The sequence below is a fragment of the Acanthamoeba castellanii genome (genome assembly GCF_000313135.1).
Source record: "Acanthamoeba castellanii str. Neff unplaced genomic scaffold scf7180000084758, whole genome shotgun sequence".
NCBI lineage: Eukaryota > Discosea > Longamoebia > Acanthamoebidae > Acanthamoeba > Acanthamoeba castellanii.
This window is the reverse complement of record NW_004457380.1, coordinates 588,922-614,909: the sequence shown is the minus strand read 5'-3', so window position 1 is coordinate 614,909 and position 25,988 is coordinate 588,922. Positions and strand designations below refer to the sequence as shown.

The 25,988-nt window shown below is 59.2% G+C and overlaps 9 protein-coding genes across 9 annotated transcripts in view; 3 read left to right on the top strand and 6 right to left on the bottom strand.

Moving 5' to 3' along the window:
* ACA1_217780 (Serineaspartate repeat-containing protein I, putative) overlaps positions 1 to 916 on the bottom strand; it is a gene marked incomplete at both ends in the record, with an annotated part of 8,158 nt that extends 7,242 nt beyond the window's left edge. The window contains 2 exons of the mRNA XM_004337150.1: positions 77 to 694; positions 824 to 916. Of these exons, the coding sequence (XP_004337198.1) occupies positions 77 to 694; positions 824 to 916 (711 nt within the window). The remainder of the gene's footprint in view (positions 1 to 76; positions 695 to 823) is intronic.
* Positions 917 to 2,094: 1,178 nt separating this feature from the next.
* On the top strand, positions 2,095 to 6,616 carry ACA1_217770 (LIM domain containing protein; the record flags this gene model as incomplete). Its single annotated transcript, XM_004337149.1, has 17 exons — positions 2,095 to 2,285; positions 2,418 to 2,516; positions 2,594 to 2,654; positions 2,711 to 2,836; positions 2,957 to 3,673; positions 3,753 to 3,868; positions 4,104 to 4,200; positions 4,277 to 4,445; positions 4,590 to 4,726; positions 4,832 to 5,036; positions 5,194 to 5,272; positions 5,407 to 5,546; positions 5,598 to 5,720; positions 5,835 to 5,938; positions 6,068 to 6,210; positions 6,307 to 6,413; positions 6,513 to 6,616. The coding sequence occupies 17 exons, from the start codon at positions 2,095 to 2,097 to the stop codon at positions 6,614 to 6,616; spliced, it is 2,718 nt and encodes a 905-aa protein (XP_004337197.1).
* A 109-nt stretch (positions 6,617 to 6,725) lies between these two features.
* On the bottom strand, positions 6,726 to 9,998 carry ACA1_217760 (uncharacterized protein; the record flags this gene model as incomplete). Its single annotated transcript, XM_004337148.1, has 10 exons — positions 6,726 to 7,083; positions 7,177 to 7,500; positions 7,607 to 7,734; positions 7,837 to 7,932; positions 8,066 to 8,201; positions 8,318 to 8,411; positions 8,543 to 8,644; positions 8,751 to 9,032; positions 9,156 to 9,324; positions 9,528 to 9,998. 10 exons carry the CDS (start codon positions 9,996 to 9,998, stop codon positions 6,726 to 6,728), a joined length of 2,160 nt encoding a protein of 719 aa, XP_004337196.1.
* Positions 9,999 to 10,338: 340 nt separating this feature from the next.
* Positions 10,339 to 14,725, bottom strand: ACA1_217750 (phosphoenolpyruvate carboxykinase (GTP), putative; the record flags this gene model as incomplete). The annotated part of the gene is made up of 10 exons (XM_004337147.1): positions 10,339 to 10,780; positions 10,864 to 11,191; positions 11,266 to 11,751; positions 11,830 to 12,132; positions 12,202 to 13,073; positions 13,154 to 13,508; positions 13,588 to 13,959; positions 14,050 to 14,239; positions 14,337 to 14,545; positions 14,626 to 14,725. 10 exons carry the CDS (start codon positions 14,723 to 14,725, stop codon positions 10,339 to 10,341), a joined length of 3,657 nt encoding a protein of 1,218 aa, XP_004337195.1.
* Positions 14,726 to 15,110: 385 nt separating this feature from the next.
* Positions 15,111 to 18,733, bottom strand: ACA1_217740 (gammaglutamyltransferase; the record flags this gene model as incomplete). The annotated part of the gene is made up of 17 exons (XM_004337146.1): positions 15,111 to 15,221; positions 15,348 to 15,497; positions 15,582 to 15,697; positions 15,800 to 15,869; positions 15,979 to 16,041; positions 16,128 to 16,223; positions 16,339 to 16,413; positions 16,499 to 16,614; positions 16,724 to 16,847; positions 16,979 to 17,137; positions 17,298 to 17,384; positions 17,539 to 17,622; positions 17,692 to 17,773; positions 17,878 to 17,976; positions 18,111 to 18,220; positions 18,338 to 18,405; positions 18,502 to 18,733. 17 exons carry the CDS (start codon positions 18,731 to 18,733, stop codon positions 15,111 to 15,113), a joined length of 1,842 nt encoding a protein of 613 aa, XP_004337194.1.
* Positions 18,734 to 19,081: 348 nt separating this feature from the next.
* On the bottom strand, positions 19,082 to 19,333 carry ACA1_217730 (Tim10/DDP family zinc finger superfamily protein; the record flags this gene model as incomplete). Its single annotated transcript, XM_004337145.1, has 1 exon — positions 19,082 to 19,333. One exon carries the CDS (start codon positions 19,331 to 19,333, stop codon positions 19,082 to 19,084), a length of 252 nt encoding a protein of 83 aa, XP_004337193.1.
* A 215-nt stretch (positions 19,334 to 19,548) lies between these two features.
* Positions 19,549 to 20,722, top strand: ACA1_217720 (Ubiquitinconjugating enzyme subfamily protein; the record flags this gene model as incomplete). The annotated part of the gene is made up of 5 exons (XM_004337144.1): positions 19,549 to 19,653; positions 19,793 to 19,924; positions 20,003 to 20,087; positions 20,175 to 20,351; positions 20,430 to 20,722. The coding sequence occupies 5 exons, from the start codon at positions 19,549 to 19,551 to the stop codon at positions 20,720 to 20,722; spliced, it is 792 nt and encodes a 263-aa protein (XP_004337192.1).
* A 115-nt stretch (positions 20,723 to 20,837) lies between these two features.
* ACA1_217710 (Fbox domain containing protein) lies at positions 20,838 to 22,285 on the top strand (the record flags this gene model as incomplete). Its single annotated transcript, XM_004337143.1, has 6 exons — positions 20,838 to 21,192; positions 21,320 to 21,420; positions 21,445 to 21,532; positions 21,604 to 21,822; positions 21,935 to 22,086; positions 22,160 to 22,285. The coding sequence occupies 6 exons, from the start codon at positions 20,838 to 20,840 to the stop codon at positions 22,283 to 22,285; spliced, it is 1,041 nt and encodes a 346-aa protein (XP_004337191.1).
* Positions 22,286 to 22,375: 90 nt separating this feature from the next.
* ACA1_217700 (tetratricopeptide repeat domain containing protein) lies at positions 22,376 to 25,811 on the bottom strand (the record flags this gene model as incomplete). Its single annotated transcript, XM_004337142.1, has 12 exons — positions 22,376 to 22,573; positions 22,673 to 22,743; positions 22,840 to 23,101; positions 23,172 to 23,365; positions 23,439 to 23,600; positions 23,701 to 23,838; positions 23,943 to 24,021; positions 24,196 to 24,393; positions 24,523 to 24,667; positions 24,740 to 25,326; positions 25,479 to 25,634; positions 25,656 to 25,811. The coding sequence occupies 12 exons, from the start codon at positions 25,809 to 25,811 to the stop codon at positions 22,376 to 22,378; spliced, it is 2,346 nt and encodes a 781-aa protein (XP_004337190.1).
* Positions 25,812 to 25,988: the final 177 nt, after the last annotated feature.

Sequence of the window (25,988 nt, the reverse complement as noted above, 5' to 3'; positions counted from 1 at the left end):
TGGGCGATGTGGTCGGGCTGTTGGTGGGCGACCGGGTGGGCGATTGGGTGGGGGTCTGCGAGGGCGTCGCGCTGACGCTAGGCGTGGGCGACCGGGTGGGCGACTGCGTGGGCGACGTGGTCGGCGACGTGGTCGGCGTGACGGAGATCGAGGCCGTGGGCGAGGCCGAGGGCGTCACGGATCTCGTTGGGGTGAGTGAGGGCGTGATCGAGGGCGTCACAGATCTCGTTGGTGTGGGTGAGGGCGTGACCGAGGGCGTCACGCTGGGGGTGGGACTGTTCGTGGGGGACATCGTGGGCGTTTTGGAGGGCGAGATAGAGGGCGTGGGTGACATGGTCCGCGACGCGCTGGGCGAGATGGACGACGTGGGCGACGGGGTGAGGGACAAGGTAGGGGTGACTGAGGGCGACGGCGACGGGCACACGGCGTTTTGGGTCACTTGGCGGATGATGGAGGCCGTGCCGTTGAACTCGGCCTTACAGAGGATGTTCAGGACGGCAGTGTTGATCGTCAAGAGACCGTTGCGCTGATCACGAAGAGCGAAGGTACGCGGATCGATGGCTGTGTAGGTGAAGTTGAGCAGGTAGGTGTTCTGCTCCCACCAGAAGTCGTTGTCCCAGCTGTACGTCGAACCGAAGTTCGCGCTGTTATTCATTTTGGTCTGGATCTCGGCTTTAAGGGCGACCTCCGTCGTCTGTCACGCGACACACACACACACACACACGACACACGACACACGACACACACACGACACACAGCACACATTGAGATCCCTGCGAAGACGGTTGCGGAGACGGAGCGAGAAAAGGGTTGTGGCAAGTACCCCGGAGAGGGCAGCGTTGGCGGTACAAGAGGACGTCGTGTAGATTCTACAGAGATCATCGGCCTGGGCCGAGCCCAGGAAGAGCAGCATCATGGTGATGACAAGGCTCAGGAGTAGTGGTACAGTAGAGTTGTTGCGGGCTCCCATCATGACGGACGGACGACCGGAAATCGTTCGCATCTTCAGGGCCGGACAATAATAATGAAACATAAATAGGATTACAGCAATAGCTGCAGTGTGCGCCGCGTTAGCCACACGCAACACAGCGCGACCTGATCTGGCCCAGGGTTTGTTTTTTGAAAAGTTACCAAAAAAGAGGTGCACCTACCATAAAAAGGTGGCGGTTGCGTTGGGTTGTAGCGGGCGTAGGGCTTTCGTTGTCCCCTCAACACCGGCTAAAAACTGCGGGCCAACCTGACACCACGGGGGGGAGGGAGGGAGAGATTAGCTGGTCGAGTTTAAGAACTGAGGGATTGAATTGGTATATATCAAAGAGATGTTGATGATGATGATTGAGAGGCCCCAGTGGGACGGGGAGATTCGCGCTCCATCGAGGAGGTGCTGAAAGGTGCGGTGTTGAGAAAAATAGGTACCTGATCGCTCTGTCCGTTGATGGCTCAAGGGGGCGAGGGAAGCCCAGCTTCTTCTTCACCTTCTCTTGGCTCTTGAGGTGAAGAAAAAGAAGGGACTATACCCGGTGCCAGGAATGGCGAGAGACAACGCGCATCTCTTCACTGTTTTAGGCACACGTGCCCAAATACGTTTGGTGCGTACCTGACAACACTCAAAGTAGGGTGAGACTAGCGGAGGTTATTGTCCTTTGTTGAACAAAACTCCATTTTAGGTCTGTCAGCCCCAAGAAAGGAAAGTCACACATATATAGTCAGCCTCTACCTGTTTCTCACGGAGGAGAGGGGGTTGCATGCCAGAGATGGTTGAGCTCAAGCCGCGTGCCGTTCAGGGAAGAAGAAAACAACCTAGAGTCGCAGGTTGTTGTCCGAGAGAGAGAGAGAGATGGATGAGAGCATCAGCGCTCAGCTGGCCCGACGGAAGCGTCCGTCCGGGAGCGGGGACCTCGCACGTTCCTCTCCCTGTGTGAACGCACTCGCGGGCACGGGGCGAGGCAGCGGCTTCAAGCCTAGATGCGAGGTCTGTAAGCGGCCGGTCCTGTCTGCTCCAGTTGAGGTGCGGCTTTCTTCACCACCACCACCGCCGCCAGCAACTGCATCTTCACCCTCATTGGGAAGGGTTAACACGGAGCTGGCCAGGCGATGGGGAAGGTCTACCACCAAGACCACTTTCGCTGTAAGCGTTGCAGTGCGATGTTGGTGGGTACTCCATACCAGTTCTACCGGGAGCGGCCATACTGCGCCGACTGCCACACCGCTAAGCTCACGGATCGCTGCGCCCAATGCAATGAACCCATTCTCCAGGATAAGATCGAAGCCCTGGGCAAGAGCTGGTACGCACATCAAACATCATCTTCACGATCAGCACACAAATTTACAACATTGTTGTTTTGAAATGGAATTAAATTAATTGGCGTTCTCCAAAGGCATGCGCACCATTTCTCCTGTTGCGTGTGCCAGCGTAGCTTCACGCAGGGCACGCCCTTCTGCGAGAAGGACGGTCAGGCCTATTGCGAGAGAGACTTCAACAATACATTTCTTCCTAAATGGGGAAATGCAACCAAGTACGCCCCGCCATAATGATAATTCGCCATTTAATTTTACCAATCCAATGGATCTGGCAGGTAATTGAAGATGACAGCTGCATATCGGCCCTGGGGAAGAAGTGGCACCCTGCGCACTTCACCTGTGTCGTCTGCGATGTACGCCTCTTTGTCCTTTTATTATTAACTCTTTTTTGATAAATCGTGCCTCGCAGGTCGTGCTGGACGCGGGCTCGCCCGTCTACGCGCACCAGGGGCGTCCCTACTGCACCAACGACTATCCCGAAGATGACGGCGATGAGACAGACGACCACCTCCTCTCGCTGCGCTCCCCACAACCGGTATTTTCCAACCCTGTCCCAGATCACACTCTACGCAATTCTCATTGTTCTCGTTCAACACTCTACATCTTCTTCTTCCTACAAAGGTAAGCGCATCAAGCGCACGCGCTCGTTCAGCAGCAAGACCAACAGAACGGTGAAGGACAAGACCAAGGACAAGGAAAGGACAAGGAGGAGAAGAAGAAGGAGAAGAAGGAGAAGAAGGAGAAGGATCCGGCGTCGCGAGGGTCCAAAACGGCCAGGAAGGAGAGCAGTAAGACCAGCACGAAGGACAAGAGCCCGTCGAAAATGAAGCCCAAGGCCAAGGAACACGAGGATCTGGACAGCCCGCAGAGCAGTAAACGGCGGAGCCGGGTCGGGTTCGGTGCGGCGGCAGAACCTGAGGGCAGCACCATCCCCGGCAAGCAGACTGCCGCTGCTACTGCTGCGGCTGACGTCGGCAATGGCGTGGCCGACCGCGATGGCGGCTCGGGCGGCGAAGAGATCGAGCTGACCGCGTTCGACACCGCCCTAGCCCTCGCCCAAGCCGAAGGTGATGGCGGCGGCGCCAAGGTCGGAGCAAAGAAGGACAAGCGGCGGCTCAGCCTGCGGCTGGGCGACAGAAAGAAGGGAATAACCAGGAAGAGCGATGGCGAAAACCCCTCCGGCGGCAGCGTGGGCTCGCCCTGCGTGGTGCCGCGCTGCGATACCGCCGGCGAAGCGCAGGCCCACTCACCGGGCAACAACAGCGCTGCCGAGGGCGAGGACGAGGACGAGAACGAATGCGGAGAAGAAGGCATCCCGGCTTCCGTGAGTCTGCTCAAAAACTCGGATTCCTCTCTCACACTCTCCAAAAAGGTGCGACACGCGACACTCAAACACGGCACACTCAAGTGAAGTGCACTGACGCATCAGTGTGTGCTCTTTCATCTCTCAGATGTCGCGAGAGCTGACCACATTCACGGCCCGGTTGCCCAAGGCCTTGTCGGGCCGCAAGCTCAAGGATCGGCTGATCGCGAAGACTTCCTCCACGCGCGTCACCTCCACGGAAGTGTACGCTCCAGCACAACGACTTCTGGAGTACCTCTCACACACACACACGACACACGACACACGACACGACACACGACACACGACACACGACACACGACACACGACACACGACACACGACACACGACACACGACACACGACACACGACACACGACACACGACACACGACACACGACACACGACACGATACACGACACGACACGACACGACACACACACACACACACACACACACAGCTTGGGCGTGGCCGTGGTCAATGACGGGGTACTGGACGAAAACCCCTATCCCGACTGGGCCAACGCCAAGGATCTGGCAAAGCGAGTGTGGCCCAAGGTTCGTCACACATTCCAACATTCCAGGCAACGAAGAAAGTGTCGTGTAACCCTCTGGCATTTTTGGAATGTTGCAGCGCGTGCTGCCTCCCGACGCTGAGGCGGAAGACGAGCTCGTGGCGGACATTCCGGGCTTCTACCGCGAACTGGGCGGCGAGCAGGACGCCGTCGACCTCGGATTCACGTGGCAGCTGCCCAAGAACATCGCCTACTACCGGGTCTACCTCCACGAACCGGCCGACATCGGTACACCGCCACACGACACACCATAACAGCAGCACACAGCACACGGCACACGGCACACGGCACACGGCACACGGCACACGGCACACGGCACACGGCACACGGCACACGGCACACGGCACACGGTGCCTGACCTCGTTTGGCCAGAACTCGAGCACTACGCGGTGACTGACGATCTCGACCGACCAATGATCATATCCATCGAGACCCGGGGCAAGAAGCGGAACTCACTGACCGCTCGGCGGCCGGAGTTCGTCTACCGCGCCATCGTCCGCACCATCTCCGTACACCCTCTCTTCCCCATTGGCGTTTTTCGTTCTTTGTCGCTTTCTTTCTTTCTCGCATTCGTTCTTTGTCTTTTTCGCTCATTCCTTGTTGCGTTTCTCAAGGGCGATGAGCGGCTGCTGGTCGCGACATCGGTCGACACGAAGAAGGGACGGGTGCAGGGCCTCAGGCAGGCCATGCCGCAGCTCCAGGACGCCAAGCTGCTCGAGATCCGCGACAAAAAGTACGGGGCCGACCCCAACGAACAACAACCCGCCGCCACCGAAGCCGACTCGCCACACAACCTCGCTGGCGACACCATCCGGCAAGGTAATATATCGCACGCGCACGCACGCACGCACAGTTTGTGTGTCATGTGTCGTGTGTCGTGTGTCGTGTGTCGTGTGTGTCATGCGTCGTGTGTGGTGATATGTGTGGTGGCGGAGCTGGCCAAGTGCTGAGTGTAACTTACGTACCACTTGCACAGCGACCCGCTCGTTGGCAATCCCATCGCCGAGCTCTTCACACAGCGCCGTGGACATGGACACACTGCGCGTCTCAGCGAGGTACGCCCCAGCCACCCACACGCACCACCTCCCCACCGCACACGCACCACCTACACACACTCATCACCACATACGCACCACCGCACACGCACCACCGCACACGCAATTAATTGGGGGCCGACCAATGATGGCAGGGGAGCGTCGACGTGGCCGGGCAATTCGCTGTCGGAGAACCTGGTGCACTACGAACAGAAGATGTCCATCCGGGGCTACAAGATCGGCGTACTCTACGCCAGCCACGGCCAATACGACGAGAACGACATGTACAACAACAGTACGCAACACGACACGACACGACACGACCAACGACACCGCACACACGCAGCTGACGATGCGGATGCGGGGATAGGAACGGGAAGTGCGGCATTTGAGGAATTTTTGGGGCATCTCGGGGACAAGGTCGTGCTAAAGGGATGGAACCGATACCGAGCAGGACTCAACGTCCACAGTACGCCGGCGAATCGCACACACTCCACCACACACCACGCACGCGTTGAACTTAACACACACACACCACACACACATACACAACACACAACACACACGACACACACTGCCGCAGCCGACCTGACGGGCACGCACAGCATCTACACGCAGCACAAGGGGTGGGAGGTGATGTTCCACGTCTCCACCTACATCCCCTTCACCGAGGACGACAAACAGCAGGTGCGTGTGCGTGTGCGTGTGCAACTGTGCGTGTGCAACTGTGCGTGTGCGCATGTGTGTGCTGTCGTGTGCGTGTGCGGTGTGTTTGCAGAAAGAAGGCTCACGGCACACGCGGGGGGGCTGCATCAGGTGGAGCGAAAGCGGCACCTGGGGAACGACGTGGTGATGGTGGTGTTCCGGGACGGCGGCAAGATCCCCTTCTCGCCGGAGCACATCGCCTCGCAGTTCAACCACGTCTTCTGCGTGGTTCAGCCCGAAGGCGACAAATACCGGTTCGGTGCATGTGTCGTGCGGCGTGTGCGACGGTGCGACTGTGTCGTGTGGTGTGTCTGACTGTCCGCTGGACTGCGTGCATCATGTGTGCGTAGGGTGGGGTTCTCGTGCAAGCTGGGCGTGCATCCCAACCTGCCCTACCTGCCCTATCCGGCCCTCTTCGACAAGGACGAGCACTTCCACGAATTCCTCCTCACCAAACGTACCCCACCCCCCTCTCCTGGTTCTTCCGCTCCGCCGCAAACCAAAGAATGATCGAGTGCTCAACCCCCACCCCCACCACCACTTATCAACGCGGCAGTGATCAGCGCGGAGGTGAAGGCGATGAACGCGCAGCAGTTCTCGGTCCCCTTCCGCCGCACGCGACGAGAGTTGTTGCGCGAGCTGATTCACAAATACACCTGAAGCTCTGCTGCTCTTCTTTCTTCCTCTTTTTCTGGCGGCAATTGCGTGGGCGAGAAAGAAAGAAGCCATTTGTATTGCAACACACGACACGCGTGCAATCGGCAATTTGTTAGGCCTTGCCGGCGACGGCGGCTGCTGGGCTCGCGGTGGCGGGCATGTACTTGGCCTTGAGCTCGTGGGCCTGGGCGAGCAGCTCCTGCGCCTTGGCCGACGCCTGGGCCAGCAGCGGCTGCGCCTGGGCCATGTACTTGGCCTTGAGCTCGTAGGCCTGAGCCAGCAGGTCTTGGGCCTTGGCCGACGCCTGCGCGGTCAGCACCGCGGCGTGGGCCTGGCCCTCGCGGTAGTAGGCCAGCCCCGTCCTGAGGAGCTCCTCGTAGGTCTCCGGCTGGGTCTGGCGCAGGTAGAGCACCGCGATCGCCGCCACCAGCGCCACGAACAGCAGCAAATACACCAAAGTACCCAAAAACCTGCGTGTGCGGTGTGTGTCGTGTCGTGTCGTGTTGTGATATGAGCGGTGGAATGACACGACACACAGCACACAGCACGCAACACGCGCGTACCCAGAGGAGGAAGAGGAGGCGGACGAGGCGCGGGACGAGGCGGCGGCGGCGTGCTGGGCGCGGGACCTGCTGGTGGGCCGGCTCGAGGCGGTGACCGACACCTTGGCGCCGGTGCGCCGGAGGAGCTCGCGGCAGGCGGCGGTGCTGGCCTCGACGTCGGCCTGGTCGGCCTTGGCCTCCTTCTTGGCCTTGGCGCCCTTCTTGACCCGCGTGGTGAGCCGGTAGTGCGACTCGGCCAGCTTCTCGTTCGTGTAGAGGAAGTTGTGCACCGTCTCGGCCACATCGCTCGCCTGAATGGTGCCCTTGTCCTGCGTCAACACGTACCTGCACATTGACGACGCAACACGTCAGCCGTGTGCGGTGATGTGGCGGTGGTGTGTGCGTGTGCGGTGGTGCGTGCGTGTGCGGTGGTGCGTGCGGTGGTGCGTACTTGTCCCACTTGTCGGTGAGGAAGAGGATGACTTGGGTCGACTGGAGGACGTAGCGCGGGTAGAGCGAGTCCCACGTCTGGTAGGACTCCTTGTCCACCGCCAACGCCCGCAGCACCTTCTTCTGGGCCTGAAAGTAAAATAATAAAATATATATATTAATATAAACACAGAAACAATTACACAATTACACAAAAAAGAATAAACAATAAATAATAAATAAGGAATGTACCTCATCTCGGACGTGTTTGTTGGCCGAGGCGGCGCGGCGCAGGTAGACGTTGAGGTAGTTGTGCACCGACGACGAGTTGCGCCACACGATCGCGTTCTAAATAATATCAACAGAATAATAAATAATAATAATAATAATAATAATAATAATAATAATAATAATAATAATAAATACGCGTTAGTTGCGATCAGGGTGGCGTGTGCGCCAGAAGAGGGAGAGAGAGGAGTACCTCGATGGCGAGGTAGATGGGGTTGATGGCGCCCTTCTTCAGCTGGTTCTCGCTGACACTCTCCCGGTAGGCGGCCAGCCTCTCCAGCGCGCGCGCGGTGACGACAGGATCGGCCCGCTTCACCTTCCCGCCGACGCTGTGCCACCACAAATAAATAAGACAAATTCACCTTTTTTAAAAAATGGATTTAAAATGATGAATGATAAATTAAACTAAAAATAAAAATAAAATAATAAAGAAAAGGCCGCGTACTCGGTGAAGAGGAGGTGGAAGTAGTCGAGAACGAGGGTGCGGATGGTCTCGGGCGCAGAAACGAGCAGGAAAGGCAGCAGGAACTCGGCCCACACTGATCAGTGTGAACGATGATGACAATGACCAACCGACATACACACGACACGATGGTTCATCAGCCGACTCATAAAAGGTGTTTGTGTGCCGTGTGTGTCGTGTGCAATCCATAGGGAAGGGAGGTGGTACGGTCGAACGCGAGCGCGGGGTGGTCTTCGATGGTCTGGCCAAAGTACCACACCAGCACCGGCACAAAGTTGGCGCGCAACAGGGCTGTGTCCTCGGACAGAACTGTCACGACACGACACACACACACACACAACACCCACACAATCGTCAGCAACACCGCACGACACGCCACCGCACGCACACAGAGCAGGCTCTGGCGAGCACTCACCGTTGGGCTCGTGCTTGGGGTAGGTCGCGGGCGAGTCGCCGAGGTACTTCTGCACGAAGGAGGCGTGGTCGACAGCGCCGCGCACGACGTCGGGGAAGCCGCGGGCGATGGCGGCCAGGAGCATGCGGAGGCCGATGCCCGACGTCTTGTGGTTCTTCTCGGCGCTGAACACCTCGTTCAGCAGGAACTGCGTGAACTCGGCCATCACCGTCGGCGGTACCGTCGCCAGCCACGTCTGCAGCGCCTCCGCCACCGCGTCGTCCAGGTACGCGTACGGGATCTCTGTGTGCCATTCGCGCCATGTCAGCACACCCGACACGCACGGCGACACACACGGCAACACGCACGGCGACACACATGACACGACACGCACGGCGACACGCGCGCGTGGGAGGACTGGGATACCGAGCTTTCGGGCGAAGCTCTTCTCGTCGAGGAGCTTGGCGGGGCCGAGCGAGGCCTTGCCGAACTTGCTCTCGAAGAAGTCGGCGAGGGCCATGAGCTGCACGTCGTACTTGGCGGGGTACCTCGAGCTCAGCTCCTCCATGTACGTGCGGCACGAGGCCACGTCCAACTGTCGATGGGGGTGAGGTAGGTTGAGGTGCGTCAGTAAAACGGATGTGGAATCAACGAATGAATGAATGAAAAACGTGCAGAGATAGATGGAAAATCGAGCAAATGCGAATGTGAAGCTCCACAAAAATTTGGAAATCAAATCGAGTGAAAATGGAACCAGTGCGAGAGATGATTTGGAGAGGGGGGGGGGTGGCGACGTACAGCGGCACTGAGGTGGGCGACAGAGGGCTTCTTGGGCTTCTTCTTCTTGCGCTCCTTCTCCTTCCGTCGCTTGATCTCGGCCTCAGCCTCAGCGGCGCGTTCGGCCTCCTTGGCCTTCCATTCGAGGGCCGATTGCTGAGCGCGCGCCTTCTTCTCCTTGGCCTCCTCGAAGGCTCTGAGCTGAGTGTAGATGGTCGCCGCGGTGAATGGATTGCTGTCGGCCACCTGCGGCAGCTCCCTCTTCTTGGGCTTCTGCTGCGCAAGCTTGGCCTTCAGCGCCTTCTTCTTCTTCTTGGCATCCTCATCTTCAGGACCCCAGCCCGAGTAGGACAGTCGCTCCTCTTCCTCCTTCCGCTTCTGCCGCTCCTGCTCGATCTGCTTCTGCAGCTTCTTCTTCTCGATGCCCTTCTGCTGCTGCTTCTCGGCCTTCCTCTGCTTTGTGTCCACCACCTGCCAGCCGTTGGAGCTCATCTTCTTCTTCTTCTTCCTTGTCTGTCTAGCGAGCGTAACTTCAATCAATTCTAATTCGTCACAGATCTGTGGCCCAACAACCTGAGCAAGTCAACACCAGTCAACGCTTCGTCAGCCAAAAAAGTTCGCCTAAGAAAATAAAAGAAATTGTTCCGAACAACCGCACGACACGACACGACACGACACACGACACGACGCGACACGACGCGACACACGCCGCACGCACGCACCCAGGCTGAGACACAGCAGGTTGGCAAACAAAACTTTTACTTACAGGAGAGCGCAGGAGTGATGATTCATGAGGGACAGTGATCAATCAATCAACCCACGCTTGGGGTCCCTATTGCGCCGAGAGCCGCTTCTCGAGCTCGTCGACCTGGCGGCGCAGCTCGGCCGGGAGCTTGTCGCCGAAGGTGGCGTAGAACTTGCGGATGTCGGCCACCTCGGGCTTCCACTCGTCGCTGTCGACGCGCAGCAGCTCGTGCACGTCGGCGGGCGCGACGTCGAGGCCCATCAGGTCGAGCGCGTCTTCGGTCGGCACGCGCCCGATCGGCGTGTCGCGGTGGGCGCCCACACCGTCGATCATCTCGCACACCCACTTGAGCACGCGCGAGTTCTCGCCGAAGCCGGGCCACAGCCACCGGCCCTTGGCGTCCTTGCGGAACCAGTTCACGTAGAACACCTTGGGCGCCTTGTCGCCCAGCGCCGCGCCCACGTCGAGCCAGTGCTGCCAGTAGTCCGCCATGTTGTACCCGCAGAAGGGCAACATCGCAAACGGATCCCTGTTATATTAACACATGTGCGTGTCGTGCTGTTAGTTGTGTGTCGTGTGCTGTGTGTTGCATGCATGTGTGCGGTTGCGTACCTGCGGACGACGCCGACTTGACCGGCGGCAGCGGCGGTGGTCTCGGACGAGCAGACGGAGCCGAGGAAGGTGCCGTGCTGCCAGTCGAAGGACTCGTAGATGAGCGGGATCATGGTCGACCGGCGGCCGCCGAAGATGATGGCCGAGATGGGCACGCCGCGCGGGTTCTCCCACTCGGGATCGATCACGGGGCACTGCGCGGCGGGCGTCGTGTAGCGCGCGTTGGGGTGGGCCGCCTTGCGGCCGCAGTCGGGCGTCCACTGCTTGTAGGTCCAGTCTTCGAGCACCGGCGGCAGCTCCTTCGACTTGCCCTCCCACCACACGTCACCTGCCATCGTCACATATTGAGTCAGTTTATATCTTGATACTATGTCGAAGAGTATATATTACTATAATGCGTACCTTCGGGGGTGAGTGCGACGTTGGTGAAGAGGCTGTTGGAGCGCATGGTCTGGATGGCCGATTGGTTGGTGTAGTCGGAGGTGCCCGGCGCGACGCCAAAGTAGCCGCGCTCGGGGTTGACGCCGTAGAGGCGGCCGTCCTCGCCCACGTACATCCACGCGATGTCGTCGCCCACGCAGCGCACCTTCCAGCCGGGGATGGTGGGCACGAGCATGGCGAGGTTGGTCTTGCCGCAGGCCGACGGGAACGCGGCGGCGATGTAGTACTTCTTGCCCTCGGGCGAGGTGAGGCCCAGGATGAGGCAGTGCTCGGCGAGCCATCCCTCGCGCCGGGCCATGGTCGACGCGATGCGGAGGGCGAAGCACTTCTTGCCCAGCAGCGCGTTGCCGCCGTAGCCGCTGCCGAACGACATGACCGACGGGTCCTCGGGGAAGTGCGTGATGTACTTGTTCTGCGGGTTCGACGGCCAGCGCACGTCCTTCTCACCTGTTGCGTGCGTGTGCGGTGTGAGCATTCCACATGCATTCCACACACATTCTAGGTGGCGATGGAATGTGCGCTTACCTTCTTGGAGCGGCTTGCCGACCGAGTGGAGGCAGGGGAGGTAGGGCTTGGGGTCGCCGCGCTGGGCGTTCTGCTCGATGTAGTGGAGCACCTCGATGCCCATGCGGGTCATGATCTTCATGTTGACGACGACGTAGGCCGAGTCGGTGATCTCGATGCCGTACTTGGACACGCGGCTGTTGAGCGGACCCATGCAGAAGGGGATGATGTACATCGTGCGGCCCTTCATGCACCCGTCGTACAGTTTGTTGAGCTTCTCCTTCATCTCCGCCGGCTCCATCCAGTTGTTGGTCGGACCCGCATCTTTGTGTGTTGCATGTGTTGTGTGAGTTTCAAGAACCACACGACACACACGACACACACACGTGTTACCTTCTTTCTTGGTGGAGCAGATGAAGGTGCGGTCTTCGACGCGGGCGACGTCGTCCTCGGTCGAGCGGGCCAGGTAGGAGTTGGGCCGGAGGCTCTCGTTGAGCTTGACGAACGTTTCCTTCTCGCACAGCAGCTGGCACAGCTCGTGGTACTCCTCCTCGCTCCCGTCGCACCAGCGCACGGCGTCGGGCTTGCACAGCCGGACCGTGCTCTCGACCCAGTCGAGGATCGCCCGGTCCGTCGTCGGCACCTTGGTGAGCTCCAGCTGCAGGCTCTTCTCGAGCGTGGTGAGCTGCGACGCGACAAAGCCGGGCAGCGACTCGACGCCGCCGAGGAACTTCTTCATGTCCTTGCACTCCTCCATCCACTCGTGGGCGTTGACGGCCAGCAGCTTGTTCTCCACAACCTCGCGCGACAGGTCGAGCCCGGTGAGGTCCAGATCGCGCGCGTGCGGCACCAGGCCGACGGCGGTACGGCGGGCGCCCACCTCGCCGCGCACGCGCTGGCACACCCACTTGAGCACCCGCGCGTTGTCGCCAAAGCCGGGCCACAGGTAGGCCCCGTCGGCGGCGCTATCGCGGCGGAAGAAGTTGACCTGGAACACGAGCGGGGCGTGGCGGCCCAGGCGCTGGCCCATATCGCCCCAGTGCTGGAGGTAGTCGCCCAGGCGGTAGCCCAGGAATGAGCGGAATGCGAACGGGTCGCGCTTGGCCACGCCCGTCGCGCCGTCGGTGGCGTGGGTCGTTTCCGACGAGAGCACCGCGCCGAGGAACACGCCGTGCTCCCAGCTGAGCGCCTGCGCGACGAGCGGCACGGTCGTGCTCCGGCGGCCGCCCAGCAGGAACGCGTCGATCGGCACTCCGTTGGGCGAGCTATACAGATTGGAATGAACGGAATGAGCAATGAGACATTCCAACATTCATTCTAGAATTTGAGAGGGGTGGCGCCGAACCTCCAGGCCTCGTCCATGACGGGGCAGTTGGTGGCGGGGAATGTGTAGCGCGCGTTGGGGTGCGCCGCGGGGGTGGCGCTGGCCGGGGTCCAGGCCTGGCCGCGCCAGTCCTTGAGCTGGGCGGGCGCCTCCTTGGTCTTGCCCTCCCACCATACGTCGCCCTCGGGCGTGAGCGCGGCGTTGACGAAGATGTTGGTGCCCTTGCGCATGGCGACCATCAGCGAGAGGTTGTTGAACTGCGAGGTGCCGGTCGCCACGCCGAAGAAGCCCGACTCGGGGTTGGTCGCGTACAGGCGGCCGTCCGCTCCCTGGCGCAGCCACGCCATGTTCTCCGACACGCAACGCACCGTCCAGCCTGCGCACACACATTCCATACATAGCTTAGGATCAGTGGTCCATGCGTGTCGTGCGGTGCGTTGTGTGCGCGTGTGTACCAGGAATGGTGGGAATTTGAAGCGCGAACGAGGACTTGCCGCAGGCCGAGGGGAAGATGGCGGCGATGTGGAACTTGCGGTCCTCGGAGTCGGTCAGGGTGACAACGGCGCAGTGCTCGGCCATCCAGCCCTCGCGGTGGGCCAGCACCGAGGCCCAGTCGAGGCCGAACCACTTCTGGGCCAGCAGCGAGTTGCCGCCGTAGAGGCTGCCGAACGAGACGAAGCGGGGCGAGCCCAGCGCGTCGGCGTCGGTGCCGTGGCCGTGCTCGGGGAAGAAGGCCAGGTGGTGGTCATCGATGTTGCATGGCCACGCCACGTCAGCAGCGCTGCCGCCCAACGGCACACCCACCGAGTGCAGACACTTCTCAAACTCTGTTGCATTGCGATTGCGAGACACGGTGAGTCGTGTGTGTGTGTGCGTGTGTTGTGTGTGTGTCGTGTGTGTGTTCACGAAGCGCGTACCGCCATTGCCGAGGTGCTGGAGGACGTCGGTGCCGGTGCGGACGACCAGAGAGAGCGAGGCGGCGACGTAGGCGTGGTCGGTGATTTGGACGCCGTAGCGGGCCAGGGCCGAGCCGGGCGGCCCCATGGCGAACGGCACGACGTACATGGTGCGGCCCTCCATGCTGCCCGCCAGCAGCTTGGCCAGTCGCTACACAGAGAAACAGGAAAAGGAAAACAGATAAGAAAAGAATAATTAGAATTAAAAGTAATAATGTTGCGAGTAGTGGGTGAAGACTGTGGCGTACGTCGGTCATCTCGGTCTGTTGAGCCCAGTTGCGGCCATGGCCGATGTCCTCCTCCACCTTCGTGCAGATGAACATGCGGCTCTCGTGACGCGCTACGTCGCGCTCGTCCGTGCGAGCGAGGAAGCTGTTCTTGCCCACGAACTTCTCATTGAGGCGCACGAAGGTGCCCTTCTTCACCAGCTCCTCGCACAACGTGGCGTATTCCTGGTCTATTCAGGTTGGAAGAATAGAATAAGAAGAAGAAGAAGAACAGGCTACACACTTTATGAGCATGTGTGTGGGCAAGTACCTGAGCCATCACACCAGTGGACGTTGGCGGGCTTGGTGAGCTGCTTTACCTTCTCCACCCACTGGAGAAGCTGTGTGTTGTTGGTGTTGGCAGAGCGCATGCTTGCTTGCTGGTGTTTTGTGTGTGTGAGTGAATGTGGTGTGCACAGCCGACGATGAAGCTTGCGCGTTGTGGTGGTTGTGTATGTGTGAAGAAGAGCAGCGACAGCACCTTTTTACTGCAGGCATTTTTGCACGGTCCTTGAGTTGGACTGCACATTTCCGCCATTTCTTGCGGAATTTTCCGACAGTTCCTGAAATAACCAATCAGAACGTGAGAATTAAACGTAAAGAACGAGTCATGGGGTTCTAGCAACGGCCGTTGAGAATTGTGACGAACACGTGCTTGTTGATGACCAACCAACAATCATTGCGTTACATGCCAGCTTGTTACATGTCAGTAGGTTTGTGCACAGCCAAGATAATAAATGCGAAAAAGAGCACCGATCAGAAGCCAGCGGGACGGCCCAGCTTTCGCGGGTCCGACGCGGCGTAGAGGTAGCCGTCGTCCCCCAGTTGTACCGCAGCCACCACGCCCACCTCCTCCATGAACGCCATCTGCAAGCAGAGAACATGAAATAGAGAATTAATGATATAAATAAATATAAATAAATAATAAAAGGCAGCGAGTCGCGAGTGGTGGTGATGGGAATGTAGAAGGCGGTGGTGGGTGCAACAACGTACGTCGTGTCCGATCTTCTTGAGGTAGGCGGTGATGGCCGGCGAGAAGGCGGCCTCCGTGTAGACGAAGGGCGGCAGGAGCTGGTTGTGGAGGCGCGGCGACGAGACCGCCTTCCACACGTCTTGCTTGTAGGCCACCACCCCCAGCAGAGCCTGATGTCGTGCTTTTAGCCCTCATGCGTTGTGTGTGGTGTGTGTGTCGCGTGTGTCGCGTGTGTCGTGTGTGTCGTGTGTTACCTGGAGGGTGGAGGTGATGATGCGGGAGCCGCCCGAGGCGCCCACTACCAGGTAGACCTGCCCGTTCTTCGTGACGATGGTCGGCGACATCGACGACAGCGGCCGCTTGCCGGGCACTGCCGCCGACAATTAAGACAAGACTTGGTCAGATGCGTTGCCGTATGTCGCGTGTGCGGTAGTGCGTTGCGCGCGCGCGCAAGGCGAGAACGTTGTGGTACCGATGAAGTTGGCCTCGGACGGAGGCAGGTTGAAGGCATTGGACGTGTTGGGCGTCGAGAAGTCGTCCATCTGGTCGTGGGGGCGGTCAATTCAAGGACACAATACACGCCTCGCGTTGATGTACATATATTACAATATATAGAAATATGTATGTATTATAGAAGGCCGGTGTTATTACCTGGTTGTTGAGCACCACGCCTGTAGAGGTCGAGAGGAACTTGGCTCCGAACACCAGGTTGACCTGCCCAACGAAAAGAAGAGAGAGAGAGAGAGAAAGAGAATGAAGACACGAAGGGCAAAAAAGAAGGAGGAGGAAGGAGGGGGTACGGTGGAGGTGAGCGAGACGGCGTTCCGCTGAGAATCGATGACGGAGAGGTGGGTGGTCCCGGCGTCTTCGATGGGCGCCGTGAAATTGACCAGGTCCTGCTCGAGCAGCGAGGAGCGTTCAGCTCCACACACGACACACTGACACACACGACACACACTACACACACGACACACACGACACACACGACACACACGACACGCACGACGGTACCTCGTAGTACTGGTAGGGGAACGTGGCGTTGAGCTTGATCTTGCTGCGCAGGCGGCTGGCGTGCTCCTTGCCCATCTGAGGAATTATTGGCACGCGCACATTCCAAGAATTCAGCGCCAGCGTGGGTACCGTGCAGTGGCCGCGGGGGGGGGTGGCGTACCATGGCGGGAATGGCCTTGGTCAGGTTCACGAAGGCCGGATCGCCCAGGGCCATCCGGTCGGCGAAGGCAAAGTTGAGGGCCTCGGCCAGCAGGTGGTACGTTTCCTCATTTTGGCCTGCGTGGCAACGGGCGAGATGATTAGAATTCCAATCGGGGGAGAGGGGGGAGGCTTTGAAAGAGAGAACGAAGAACGAAGAACGAAGAGAGGAGTTGCGGCGGCGCACCCATCAGGGGCAGGTTGTAGAGCTCGAGCAGGTTGAGGGCCTGCAGCACGCACAGGCCGCCAAACGGCGGCGCCGAGCTGATCACCTCGTAGCCCTGGTAGAACGAGCTGACCGGCTCTCGGACCTACACGACAACAGCACACGGCACATAAAAGTCAAATAATAGTGATACTATGATAATGCTTGTATATATGTATATATGTATATATGTTTGTATATGTATTGAAATAATAAGAACGGCCCGAGGGAAGAGACCTTGACGGTGAAGTTGTGGTAGTAGCTCGAGAGGTCCTCTAGGGTGATGATGCCGCCCTTGGCCTGGATGTCCTTCACCAGGTTCTGCGCCAGCGCCGAGCTCGGGTCGTAAAAGGTCCGGGCACCCTCGTTAGCCACCGTCTGAAGCGTCTCCGCCAGCTTGACGTTGGAAGCACTGCACATACATTAGAATGACACACACGACACACACACGACACACGACACACAACACGCACGACACGCACACACGACACACACGAAGGAGAGCGGCGTAAGAGTTGCAGGTTCTCGTGGGACTTGGGTGTGGGCCGGGGAGCACGTGCAATTCACCGGCCTTGAGGGCCACCCCCTTCGGCGCATAGACGGAGCTCAGGCCAGTGTCGTTCAAAATCGCCGGAAGATAGGACTGCGCGGCGCCCAAGGGTATCAGATTATTTGTGTCGTGTGTGTGTATGTGTCGTGTCGTGTCGTGTCGTGTGTCGTGTCGTGTGTGTCGTGTCATGTGTGTCGTGTCATGTGTGTCGCGTCGTTGGTCGTGTGTGTTCGCAGACGAGGCGTACCGCGATCCGCTTGGCGAGCAGATCCCCAACGGTAAAATTAAGAGCAAGTTCGACCGAAGGCTCGACAAGGTCCTGCCACTCCACCTGTGCGTTGCGTTGCGTCAGTGACGACGCGCAGCTGAGCGTCGGTCGTGACCCGGGTCATGCACGTACGTTGCCCGAGCCGTAGTTGAGCCAGGCGTACTCGAGACCGGCCAGCTCGCCGGGGACGGCCACGGCCATACCGCCCACCGTGCTGTTGTCGACAAGAACCACGCCCAGCACGGGACGTGGCACGAGCGGTCAGCTGCCTTCTTAAAAACAGAGACCCTGTGGGCGCAGGTGTGGGGGGGAACGCACCTGAGGCCCGGTTTGCCGACGAACATGTCCACCTTGGCGGCTGCCGGCGCGACCTCCCGGAAGTCCAGCATTACCGACCGGCTGTCATTCATGCGGATCCTGAGCCCACACAACACACGCAACACGCGCCACCGCACACGCAACACGCGCCACCGCACACAGTCAACACAAGGAGTGGGGTTGAGCCTCGAGAGAAAGGGAGTGGAAGAAGGGTGATGTGATGGGGGTCGCACAGCATGACGCCTCCGCCGCCGATGCCCGATGCAAAGTTGTGGAGAACGCCGATACAGAGATTGCTCGCGATGGCCGCGTCCACGGCGTTGCCGCCCTTGTCCTTCATGATCTGCGCAGATCATATATAACACGCGACCAAGCCGTCGTCCATCACCAGATGAGAAGAGCCCTTGGAGAAGAAGATGGAAGCTCAAGAAAAAAAAGAAAGGCGGTGAGGGGAGGTCACCTGCTGGCCGATGATAGAGCACTGGGCGTTCTCGGTGGCGATCGCCGCCTTCTGCACCTTGATGTAGGCTGCAGGAAAAAAATAGTATTATTAGAATTAAAATATGTTTTGATGATTATTATGATGAAATAAAAATGAAGAAAATGATGTATGGTCGCGAGTACCGGCGTTGGGACCGGGGCTGGGTGTGGCTGGGTGGTCGGTGTCGCTGCCTTCATCGACGGCCCACATGATGCCGAGGACCAGGCATGCGACAACGGCGGCGGCCACGCCCAAGCCGACGACGATGTACATGATCCGCTTTTTGTTGTCCCTCACCACGTCCAGCGCCGCATCTCCCCTCCCGTAATCGATGATGGCCTGCTCCTCATCGATTTGCCTCGCCGATCGCATCATCTTGTTTGCCAACAGCGGATCTCGCTCGCTCATGAACTGCGATCAACAAGGCTTTGCTTGTGAGGTGGGGCAGGTGCCTTCCAATGGTGGAAGTGGGAAATCGGCGATTCGGATTCCAATCTGTGAATTCCCACAAACAAAACAACCTCCAGATTTTGTCTACAAGAAGTGGTGCAGAGATGAAAGCCAATCTCTTCAAGCAGATGGCAGAGCGTGCAACAAGGAGGGACCTACAGCACAGATTTATGCTTGGGTTGGATGTGTGTGTGTTGATTAAATAAAAATGCACGCAACCTGCAGATCGTGCAGGCTTGTAGTGCGATGTGAAATGGAGATGTGGACAGATTTTTACTCGGCCTCGCCGGTGGAGCTCTGCTTCATGGCGACAAGCACGCGTTGAGCGATCATCCTCTCGGCATCGATGGAGCGGACGACGCAGTTGCTGAAGCACACCTTCTGGCTTCGATCGAGCTCCGTCCCGATGCGCGCATTTCGCATGCAGATGGGCCAGCAGAAGTCCGTCGTCTCCATGAGCTGCTTCTGCGACTCCACCGCGACCTGAATCGCCTGGAGGTTGCGCGCGAGGGTCGTGTGATCCATGTTGTTTGGTGATGAGAGCACGGCCGTGAGACACAAATGCCGATAATCTTGGCTCACACGTTGTTCTTGGAAAAGCAAGAAAGCAAATCAAAGAAATTGATTTTCCTGTGAATTTCTCCTAAGAAATGTGTTTCCCAAATTTTTCCTTTTGTTCGCTTGGCCAAAAGAGAAAGTGGCCCGAGAAAGCAGACAGCAAGTACAAAACGTGAAAAGAGATGGAAGGCTACAGCCCCAACAACCCCTCTGTAAAGCGCATCCTGCGTGAGATGAAGGAAATGGAGAAGGACACGAGCCACGAGTATTCCGCACGAGCACTCGAGGTACTGCCCAGTGTGCATCAAAGTCTTCTCTTCTTTTTTTGCATCCATCTTTTTGTAGCGCCTTGGGCACAATCGATTCGTGCTAACGTGTTTATTTTCATCTTCGAATTGCTGACCCCACCCCTTATTTCCTACACAGGACAACATCTTCGAATGGCACTTCACCGTTCGCGGGCCGAGCGGTACCCCGTTCGAAGGCGGTGTCTACCACGGTAGGATCCTGTTGCCGGCCGAGTATCCCTTCAAACCGCCCAACATCGTGTGGCTCACGGTACGCCACCTTGCCCCTTTGTTGTGCATGCCTGTCGTGTCGTTAGTTTCTCACGCATTCGTTCGATTGTAAACCCAGCCCAACGGTAGGTTCGACGTGGGAACCAAGATCTGCCTTACCATCTCGGCGCACCACCCAGAACACTGGCAGCCCTCGTGGAGCAGTACGACCCTCCGCGTCTGTACACACCCGCTACTCACCCACTAATTCACAACACGCACACGCACACTCACGTACACAGTTCGTACAGCGCTGGTGGCGTTGATTGGATTCCTCCCGACGCCGGGCGAAGGCGCACTCGGCGCGCTGGACTACTCTGCCGACGAGCGAAGGGCGCTGGCCAGGAAGTCGGTCCACTTCTGCTGCCCCAAGTGCGGACCCATCGCCAACATCCTCCCTCCCGTCTCGTCATCATCATCCACAAGCGGTACGTCACTCGCGTGTTTCATGTGTGCGTGCAGACACACACACACACACACACGACTGAAGTCTTCTGTAGAAACAGGCAACGAAGAAGGTGAGGCGCCCGCCACGCCACCGGTGGAGCGCCGCGCCGAAGAGCTGGGAGAGCGCCAGCAGCAGCAGCAGCCCGAGGCCCAGCCATGGGGAGGCGCACCAGAGAGAGCCGCCGAGCAGCAGCCGCAGCCACACCAGGTGCATGGGCCACCACAGCAGGAGCAGCAGCAGCAGGAGCAGCAGGACCACGAGATCGAGGGTCCGGCCAAGCTGCTCAACTACATCATCATCGCCCTCTTCTTCGCCATCGTCGCCGTCGTGATGAGGAAGCTCACCAACTGAGAGCTTTCTTGACTGGACTGTGCGATTAAACAAATATACATAAAATTCAACAAAAAAGCAAAAAAGCAAACAAAAATTAAATAAATTTTGATAAAAATAAGAAACTCAAACGCTGATGGGGTCGAAGGTGAGCAAGGGAGGCGAAGGGAGCAAACGGACCAAACAGAGCCCAGACGACCCGCCTCGGGTGGTGGTCGTGGCTCGGTTCGACAGGGAGGCCGCCGCAGTTGCGGCTGAACGTGTGCGGCAGTCCATCTTCTCGAAGGGGGCGGCAGAACACGACGCAAGCGGCGCGACGACGAACGGTTTGCTCAGCCAACTGCCGGCCGAGCTGCAGCGCGCCATCTTCGAGAGGCTCGATGCCCCCGCCCTCCTGGCCCTTGCCCAGACCAGTTGCACCCTCTACGCGACCATCACCTCCCTCCCCACCCTTTATGCTGCCCTTCTCTCGCGGCTCCACTACGAACCCGGTACTGGGGCAGTTCAGTTCTTTCTTTTTATTTGTTTATTATTTTTTTAATATAATGTTTAATGGTGTGGGCACATAGTTATATGTTGATATATTGTTTTTGTGTCGACATACATTGGACAATGTAGCGAGTGGACAGGTGGACGAGCTGCGCAGGCAGCTGGCGGGAGCGCTGTTGGCGCGAGCCGCCACGAACGCAGGCCGGCTGCCGTGGCAGCGCACCGAGGCGGTGTCGAGAGCCTTAGACCCGCAGGTGCGCACCGACAGCGCCCAGGTCCAGTGCTTCGTCACCGCGCGAGCGTTCCCACTGCCAACCGAGGGCCTGCTTCGCTTCGTGCCCGGTACACGCACCACCGCACACACACCACCGCGCACACACACAGGCGCACTCACCACCGCACACGCAACGCAGCGGAGGAGCTCAGCGGTGTGGTGGCGGAAGCGCTGACCACGGTGACATTCGGGCCGGACTACAACAAGCTGCTGGCGGACCCGGCCTTCCCGGCGACGCCGAGCGCTTATCAGCCGGAAGACGACGCCTGGCACCACTCCTACTTCACCACGCCGCCGCCCCTCCACCTGCGGCTCCAGCTCATCGCCGACCACCAAGCCTACGCAACACTCGCCCAATGTACACGCATATCTTCTTGTTGTGCGGTGCTGCGTGTGGTGTGTGTGGTGTGTGGTGTGTGTGTCGCATTGAGTGGGCATGTGTTGTGTGTGTCTCTTGATCGGGAGAGCAGCGGTGGACAGTATTGTGGAGAAACAAATCGACTTGACGGTGATCAAGGCGCACCCGTGCAAGCCACCGCCGGTGGGCCGCACGCTCAACGCACTCGCCGATCTGGTGGACGAACACCACCAGCTGCTGATGTGGAAGGACGGCAGCTACGTGGTACCACGCCTCCTCTTCCCTCGCGCCCGCGCGCGGCACTGTTATGGTTGACCTCAACTCTGGCCCTGGGCAGTCCGACGGGCACACGGGCCACCGACTGCTGGTGATGGGACGGCGGCTGGCGTGCGTCGTGCAGCTCGACTATTACTCGAATTTCTGTGGCGGACCGTTTGAGATGTGCGACTGTGGCCGCGGCTGATGTGCCGACGACGTTGCCATGTTCTTTGTTTGTTTCTTGAAGAAAGAATGGTGGGAATAGTGGTTGGGCTGGTGGGGGGGGGCACAGCACTCACTTGAAGCGGGTGAGCTTGGCGGCCTGGCGCTGCCGAAAGATGTCCCTCGCCGGCGGCGCGTTCTGGGGAGCCGGTCCGCCGCCGCCGCCGCCGCCGCCTCCACCACCGCCGCCCATGTGCATGGGTGGCGGGTGGTGGTGATCCTCCGCCGCCTTGCGCTTCCGGCCTCCTACATCCCCGCCACCTGCGGGCGGCTGCTCGATCGCACACACCGCACACACCGCACACGCACGAGGGTCACACAACACACGTTTTGCGAGAAAGGAGGCGGGATGAGTTTGGAAAAAACGAACCACAAGGGCCGATGGCGGGATGTTCGTCTGTCGGAGAAGTGCGACCAACCCGTCGAGATTGACCATAGGACCTGTGCGCGCGAGAACCACCCAAGACACGTTAATGCACAGCGCGCGTGTCGTGCGGCCGTGCGGTCGTGTGGCGCGTGCTGTTGGTGTGTGCGCACCGTAGTAGGAGTCGGCCGGAGGGAAGAGAGGCAGGTAGTAAGCGAAGAGCCGGGCCGGACCCCCGTCGGACCCCCCGGCGGCGGCGAGCGTGGTGGGCGAGCGCGGGCTCATGCTGGGCAGGTTGGTCGGACTGAACGGCGGCGGCGAGAACGGCGCCATGGTCATCGTCGGCCCCCCCTCATCGCCCCCATGCCGGTGGCCGCCACCCGCTTCGTGCCCGAGGGAAGGGATCGCGTGCGATTCTGGCGGAGGCGCCTCGAGCTGACGCACACGCGCGGGTGAGCACGACACACACACACGACACACGACACGATGCGCGCGATACACGTACCTCGGGGCGAAAGGCGATCATTTTGGAGGTGTCGGGGCGAGCCACGATCTTGGGTCGCTCGTCGCGTGCGTCGGCCGACTTGCCGGCGGCGGCGCCGACGCCGAACGAGAGCGGGAGGTAGGCCTCGGACGGCTCGCTCGGCCACAGGTCCAGGAACCGGTATCGCTGCACCAGCGACGGCACACTCGCCGGCTCTGTCGACCATCATGCTTAGTCGCACGCACACACGCACACAACGACACGACACACACAAGCCGCGGCGGGTACCGAGTTCGGGAAAGATCTGGGCGCGGCGTTTCTCGAGCTTTTGGATGGAGGCGAGGTCGCCGGCGGCGTACTCGAATTCGAGGAGGGCGTTCCACAGCTCGGCCGTTCGCTCGTTGGCCATCTCCGCGCTCCCGAGCACCCTCTCAAACACCGCACGCACGTCTGTGACACGACACACACGACACACACGACACACGACACGACACACGACACACGCTCAGCGCCTGGTACGAAGAGGCGAGGTGGGCGGCAATGTGTGTACTGTTGTCTTCGTTGAGTTGGATGAGGAAGCGGAGGTAGTGGAGCACGTAGGTGGGCTCCCCGATGAACTTCTTGAGGCCCGCGTTGAACACGTCCCGCGCATAGTCCACATTCCGGTTCGCGTGGTACTCCAGCATCGCTGCATCGCGCGCCACGGGGTGGGTCAGGGTCAAGCCAAGGGCAAGAAGAAGACCAAGAAGACCAAGAAGGGCCGAGTGAAGAAAGTGTTGGTGCGTGTCGTACCGGTGGCGACGTAGAGGTGATAGGTGGTGCCGGGAGCCTTCTTGGCCTTGACGAAGAGTTTGCGCGCAGCGTCCGGCCCCTGGAGAACATTGTTCGCATACGATCAGCCAAAAAAAACAGAAATAAATATAATTAAAAACCATAAAAAATACAGAAAGAACTGAACAAATAAATTGAATTCAAATAAAAATTGGAATTGGAATTGTTTACAAATAAAGGTGAATGGGAAAGAATGAAATGAATGCGAGCGCACTTCGGTTCGTCGCAGGAAGCGGAGGTAGTGGATGTGGGCGAGGGTGTTGGTGCCGGGCGTGTGCTGGATGATGCGCTCGTAGATCTCCTTGGCCTCGGACACCCGCTTGCCGGATTCGAGCAGATCGGCGTAGGCCAGGTGCAGGAACAGGTTCGTCGGCAGCGCGTTCACCGCCCGCTCGTAGATCGTCTGGCCCTCCTGTGGGTGGGTGTGTCGTGTCGTGCCGTGCCGTGTCGTGTCCCGCGTCGTGTCGTGTCGTACGATCGACCGTAAGCACACGTATGCGGATTGGAATGTGAAGGAATGCACGCGGTGGGGGGAGGGTACCTCGGGAGCGCCGTTGTCGATTTGGTACTGGGCGGCCTCGTGCCAGATCTCGGCAAAGTGGTAGAGGCACTGGAGGGCCTGGTTGTAGGCGAACCCCACGCGTCTTCGCAGCCGCTCATCCGGCGTGCGCTCAGGATTCGTTTTTCTGCGCAGGTGGTGCGAGATTCCCGTCAGTTACATGCGTGTGCGATGGCGTGTGCGATGGCGTGTCGCGTACTCAAAGTTGATGAGGCGACGCCAGAGGCGCACTTGGTGTGCCTCCTGGGGGGTGTGGGTGGGCGGGACGGGGAGCATGTTGAGCTGGAGGCCGTCCACGTAGCCGCGTCGCTCGTGGCACACGGCGCGGGCGGTCATGTACTTGCCGGCGTACTCGGCGATGAGGGGCTTGGCCAGGAGCTTGTTGACGCCGCTCTCGAACGCGTCGTACTCCTTCCACAGCGACTCGAGGTTGCTGATGGGGCTCTCGATGGCGCGCTGGTAGAGCCGGCGCACGGTGGCCACCTTCTGGCTCTCCTCGAACTGGTTGGCCGGCTTGGGCCCGGCCTTGGCGTACTGGATGTAGTCGCGCCAGATGTGGGTGGCGTTGAGGTCCATGCCCATGTGCTCGATGGCGAACTCGAAGGCGCGCAGCACCGACTCGCGCTCGTCGGGCTTGCCGTCCTTGATGAGCCGTATGTAGGTCAGGTAGCACCGCCACAGGTCCATGTTGGGACACGTGAGGAGGCAGCGCCGAAAGATGTTCTCCACGTTGGCGTAGTTGCCGGCCGTCATCTCGTGCTCTGCGTATTGCTTCCAGTATCGGCCCTACAACACAACAAACCACCGACCACGTGTGAATTGATTATATTATATTGCTATAATTGTTATTTATTTATTTATGCATTAGTACCAGTACTATTAGTATTATTTATTTATTTATTTATTTATTTATTCGTGTAGCGGGCGGAGAAGCGTACTGCCGTGGGGAAGATCTTGAGGAATCGCTCGTAGGCCTCGCGTAGGAAGGACATGTCACTGCTGTGCCGGTTGGCCTCGTTGATGAGGGCCAGCCAGGCATCGGTATTGTAGAGGTTGGTCGCGATGTCGGTCTCAATCCGCTTGACGTGCTCCGCCTCCCACCTGTGCGAACGCACCACCGGTGGCGCCTCAACAGGGGCGGGCTCCTCTTCGAGTGGTGGCTCGACAGGGGCGGGCTCCTCCTCGGCCGATGCCTCCGTGGAGGGAGGAGGATCAATCGTGGACGAACCCTCTGGTTCGTCCTGCCCACTCGGTGCAGCGTCAGTCTCCATGAGTGCTTCATCGTGGCCGTTCGAAGGCGGCGCCTGATCGATATCTGGCCCGGCCGAGGCATTTGTAGTCTCGGCAGATGCGGGCGCTGCTGCGGCAGATGGAGGCAGCTCATCTATCTGAGCGGCAGGCTCAGGCTCCTGCTGTGGGAGGGCGCCGGAGAGGTCCTCGTCCTCTTC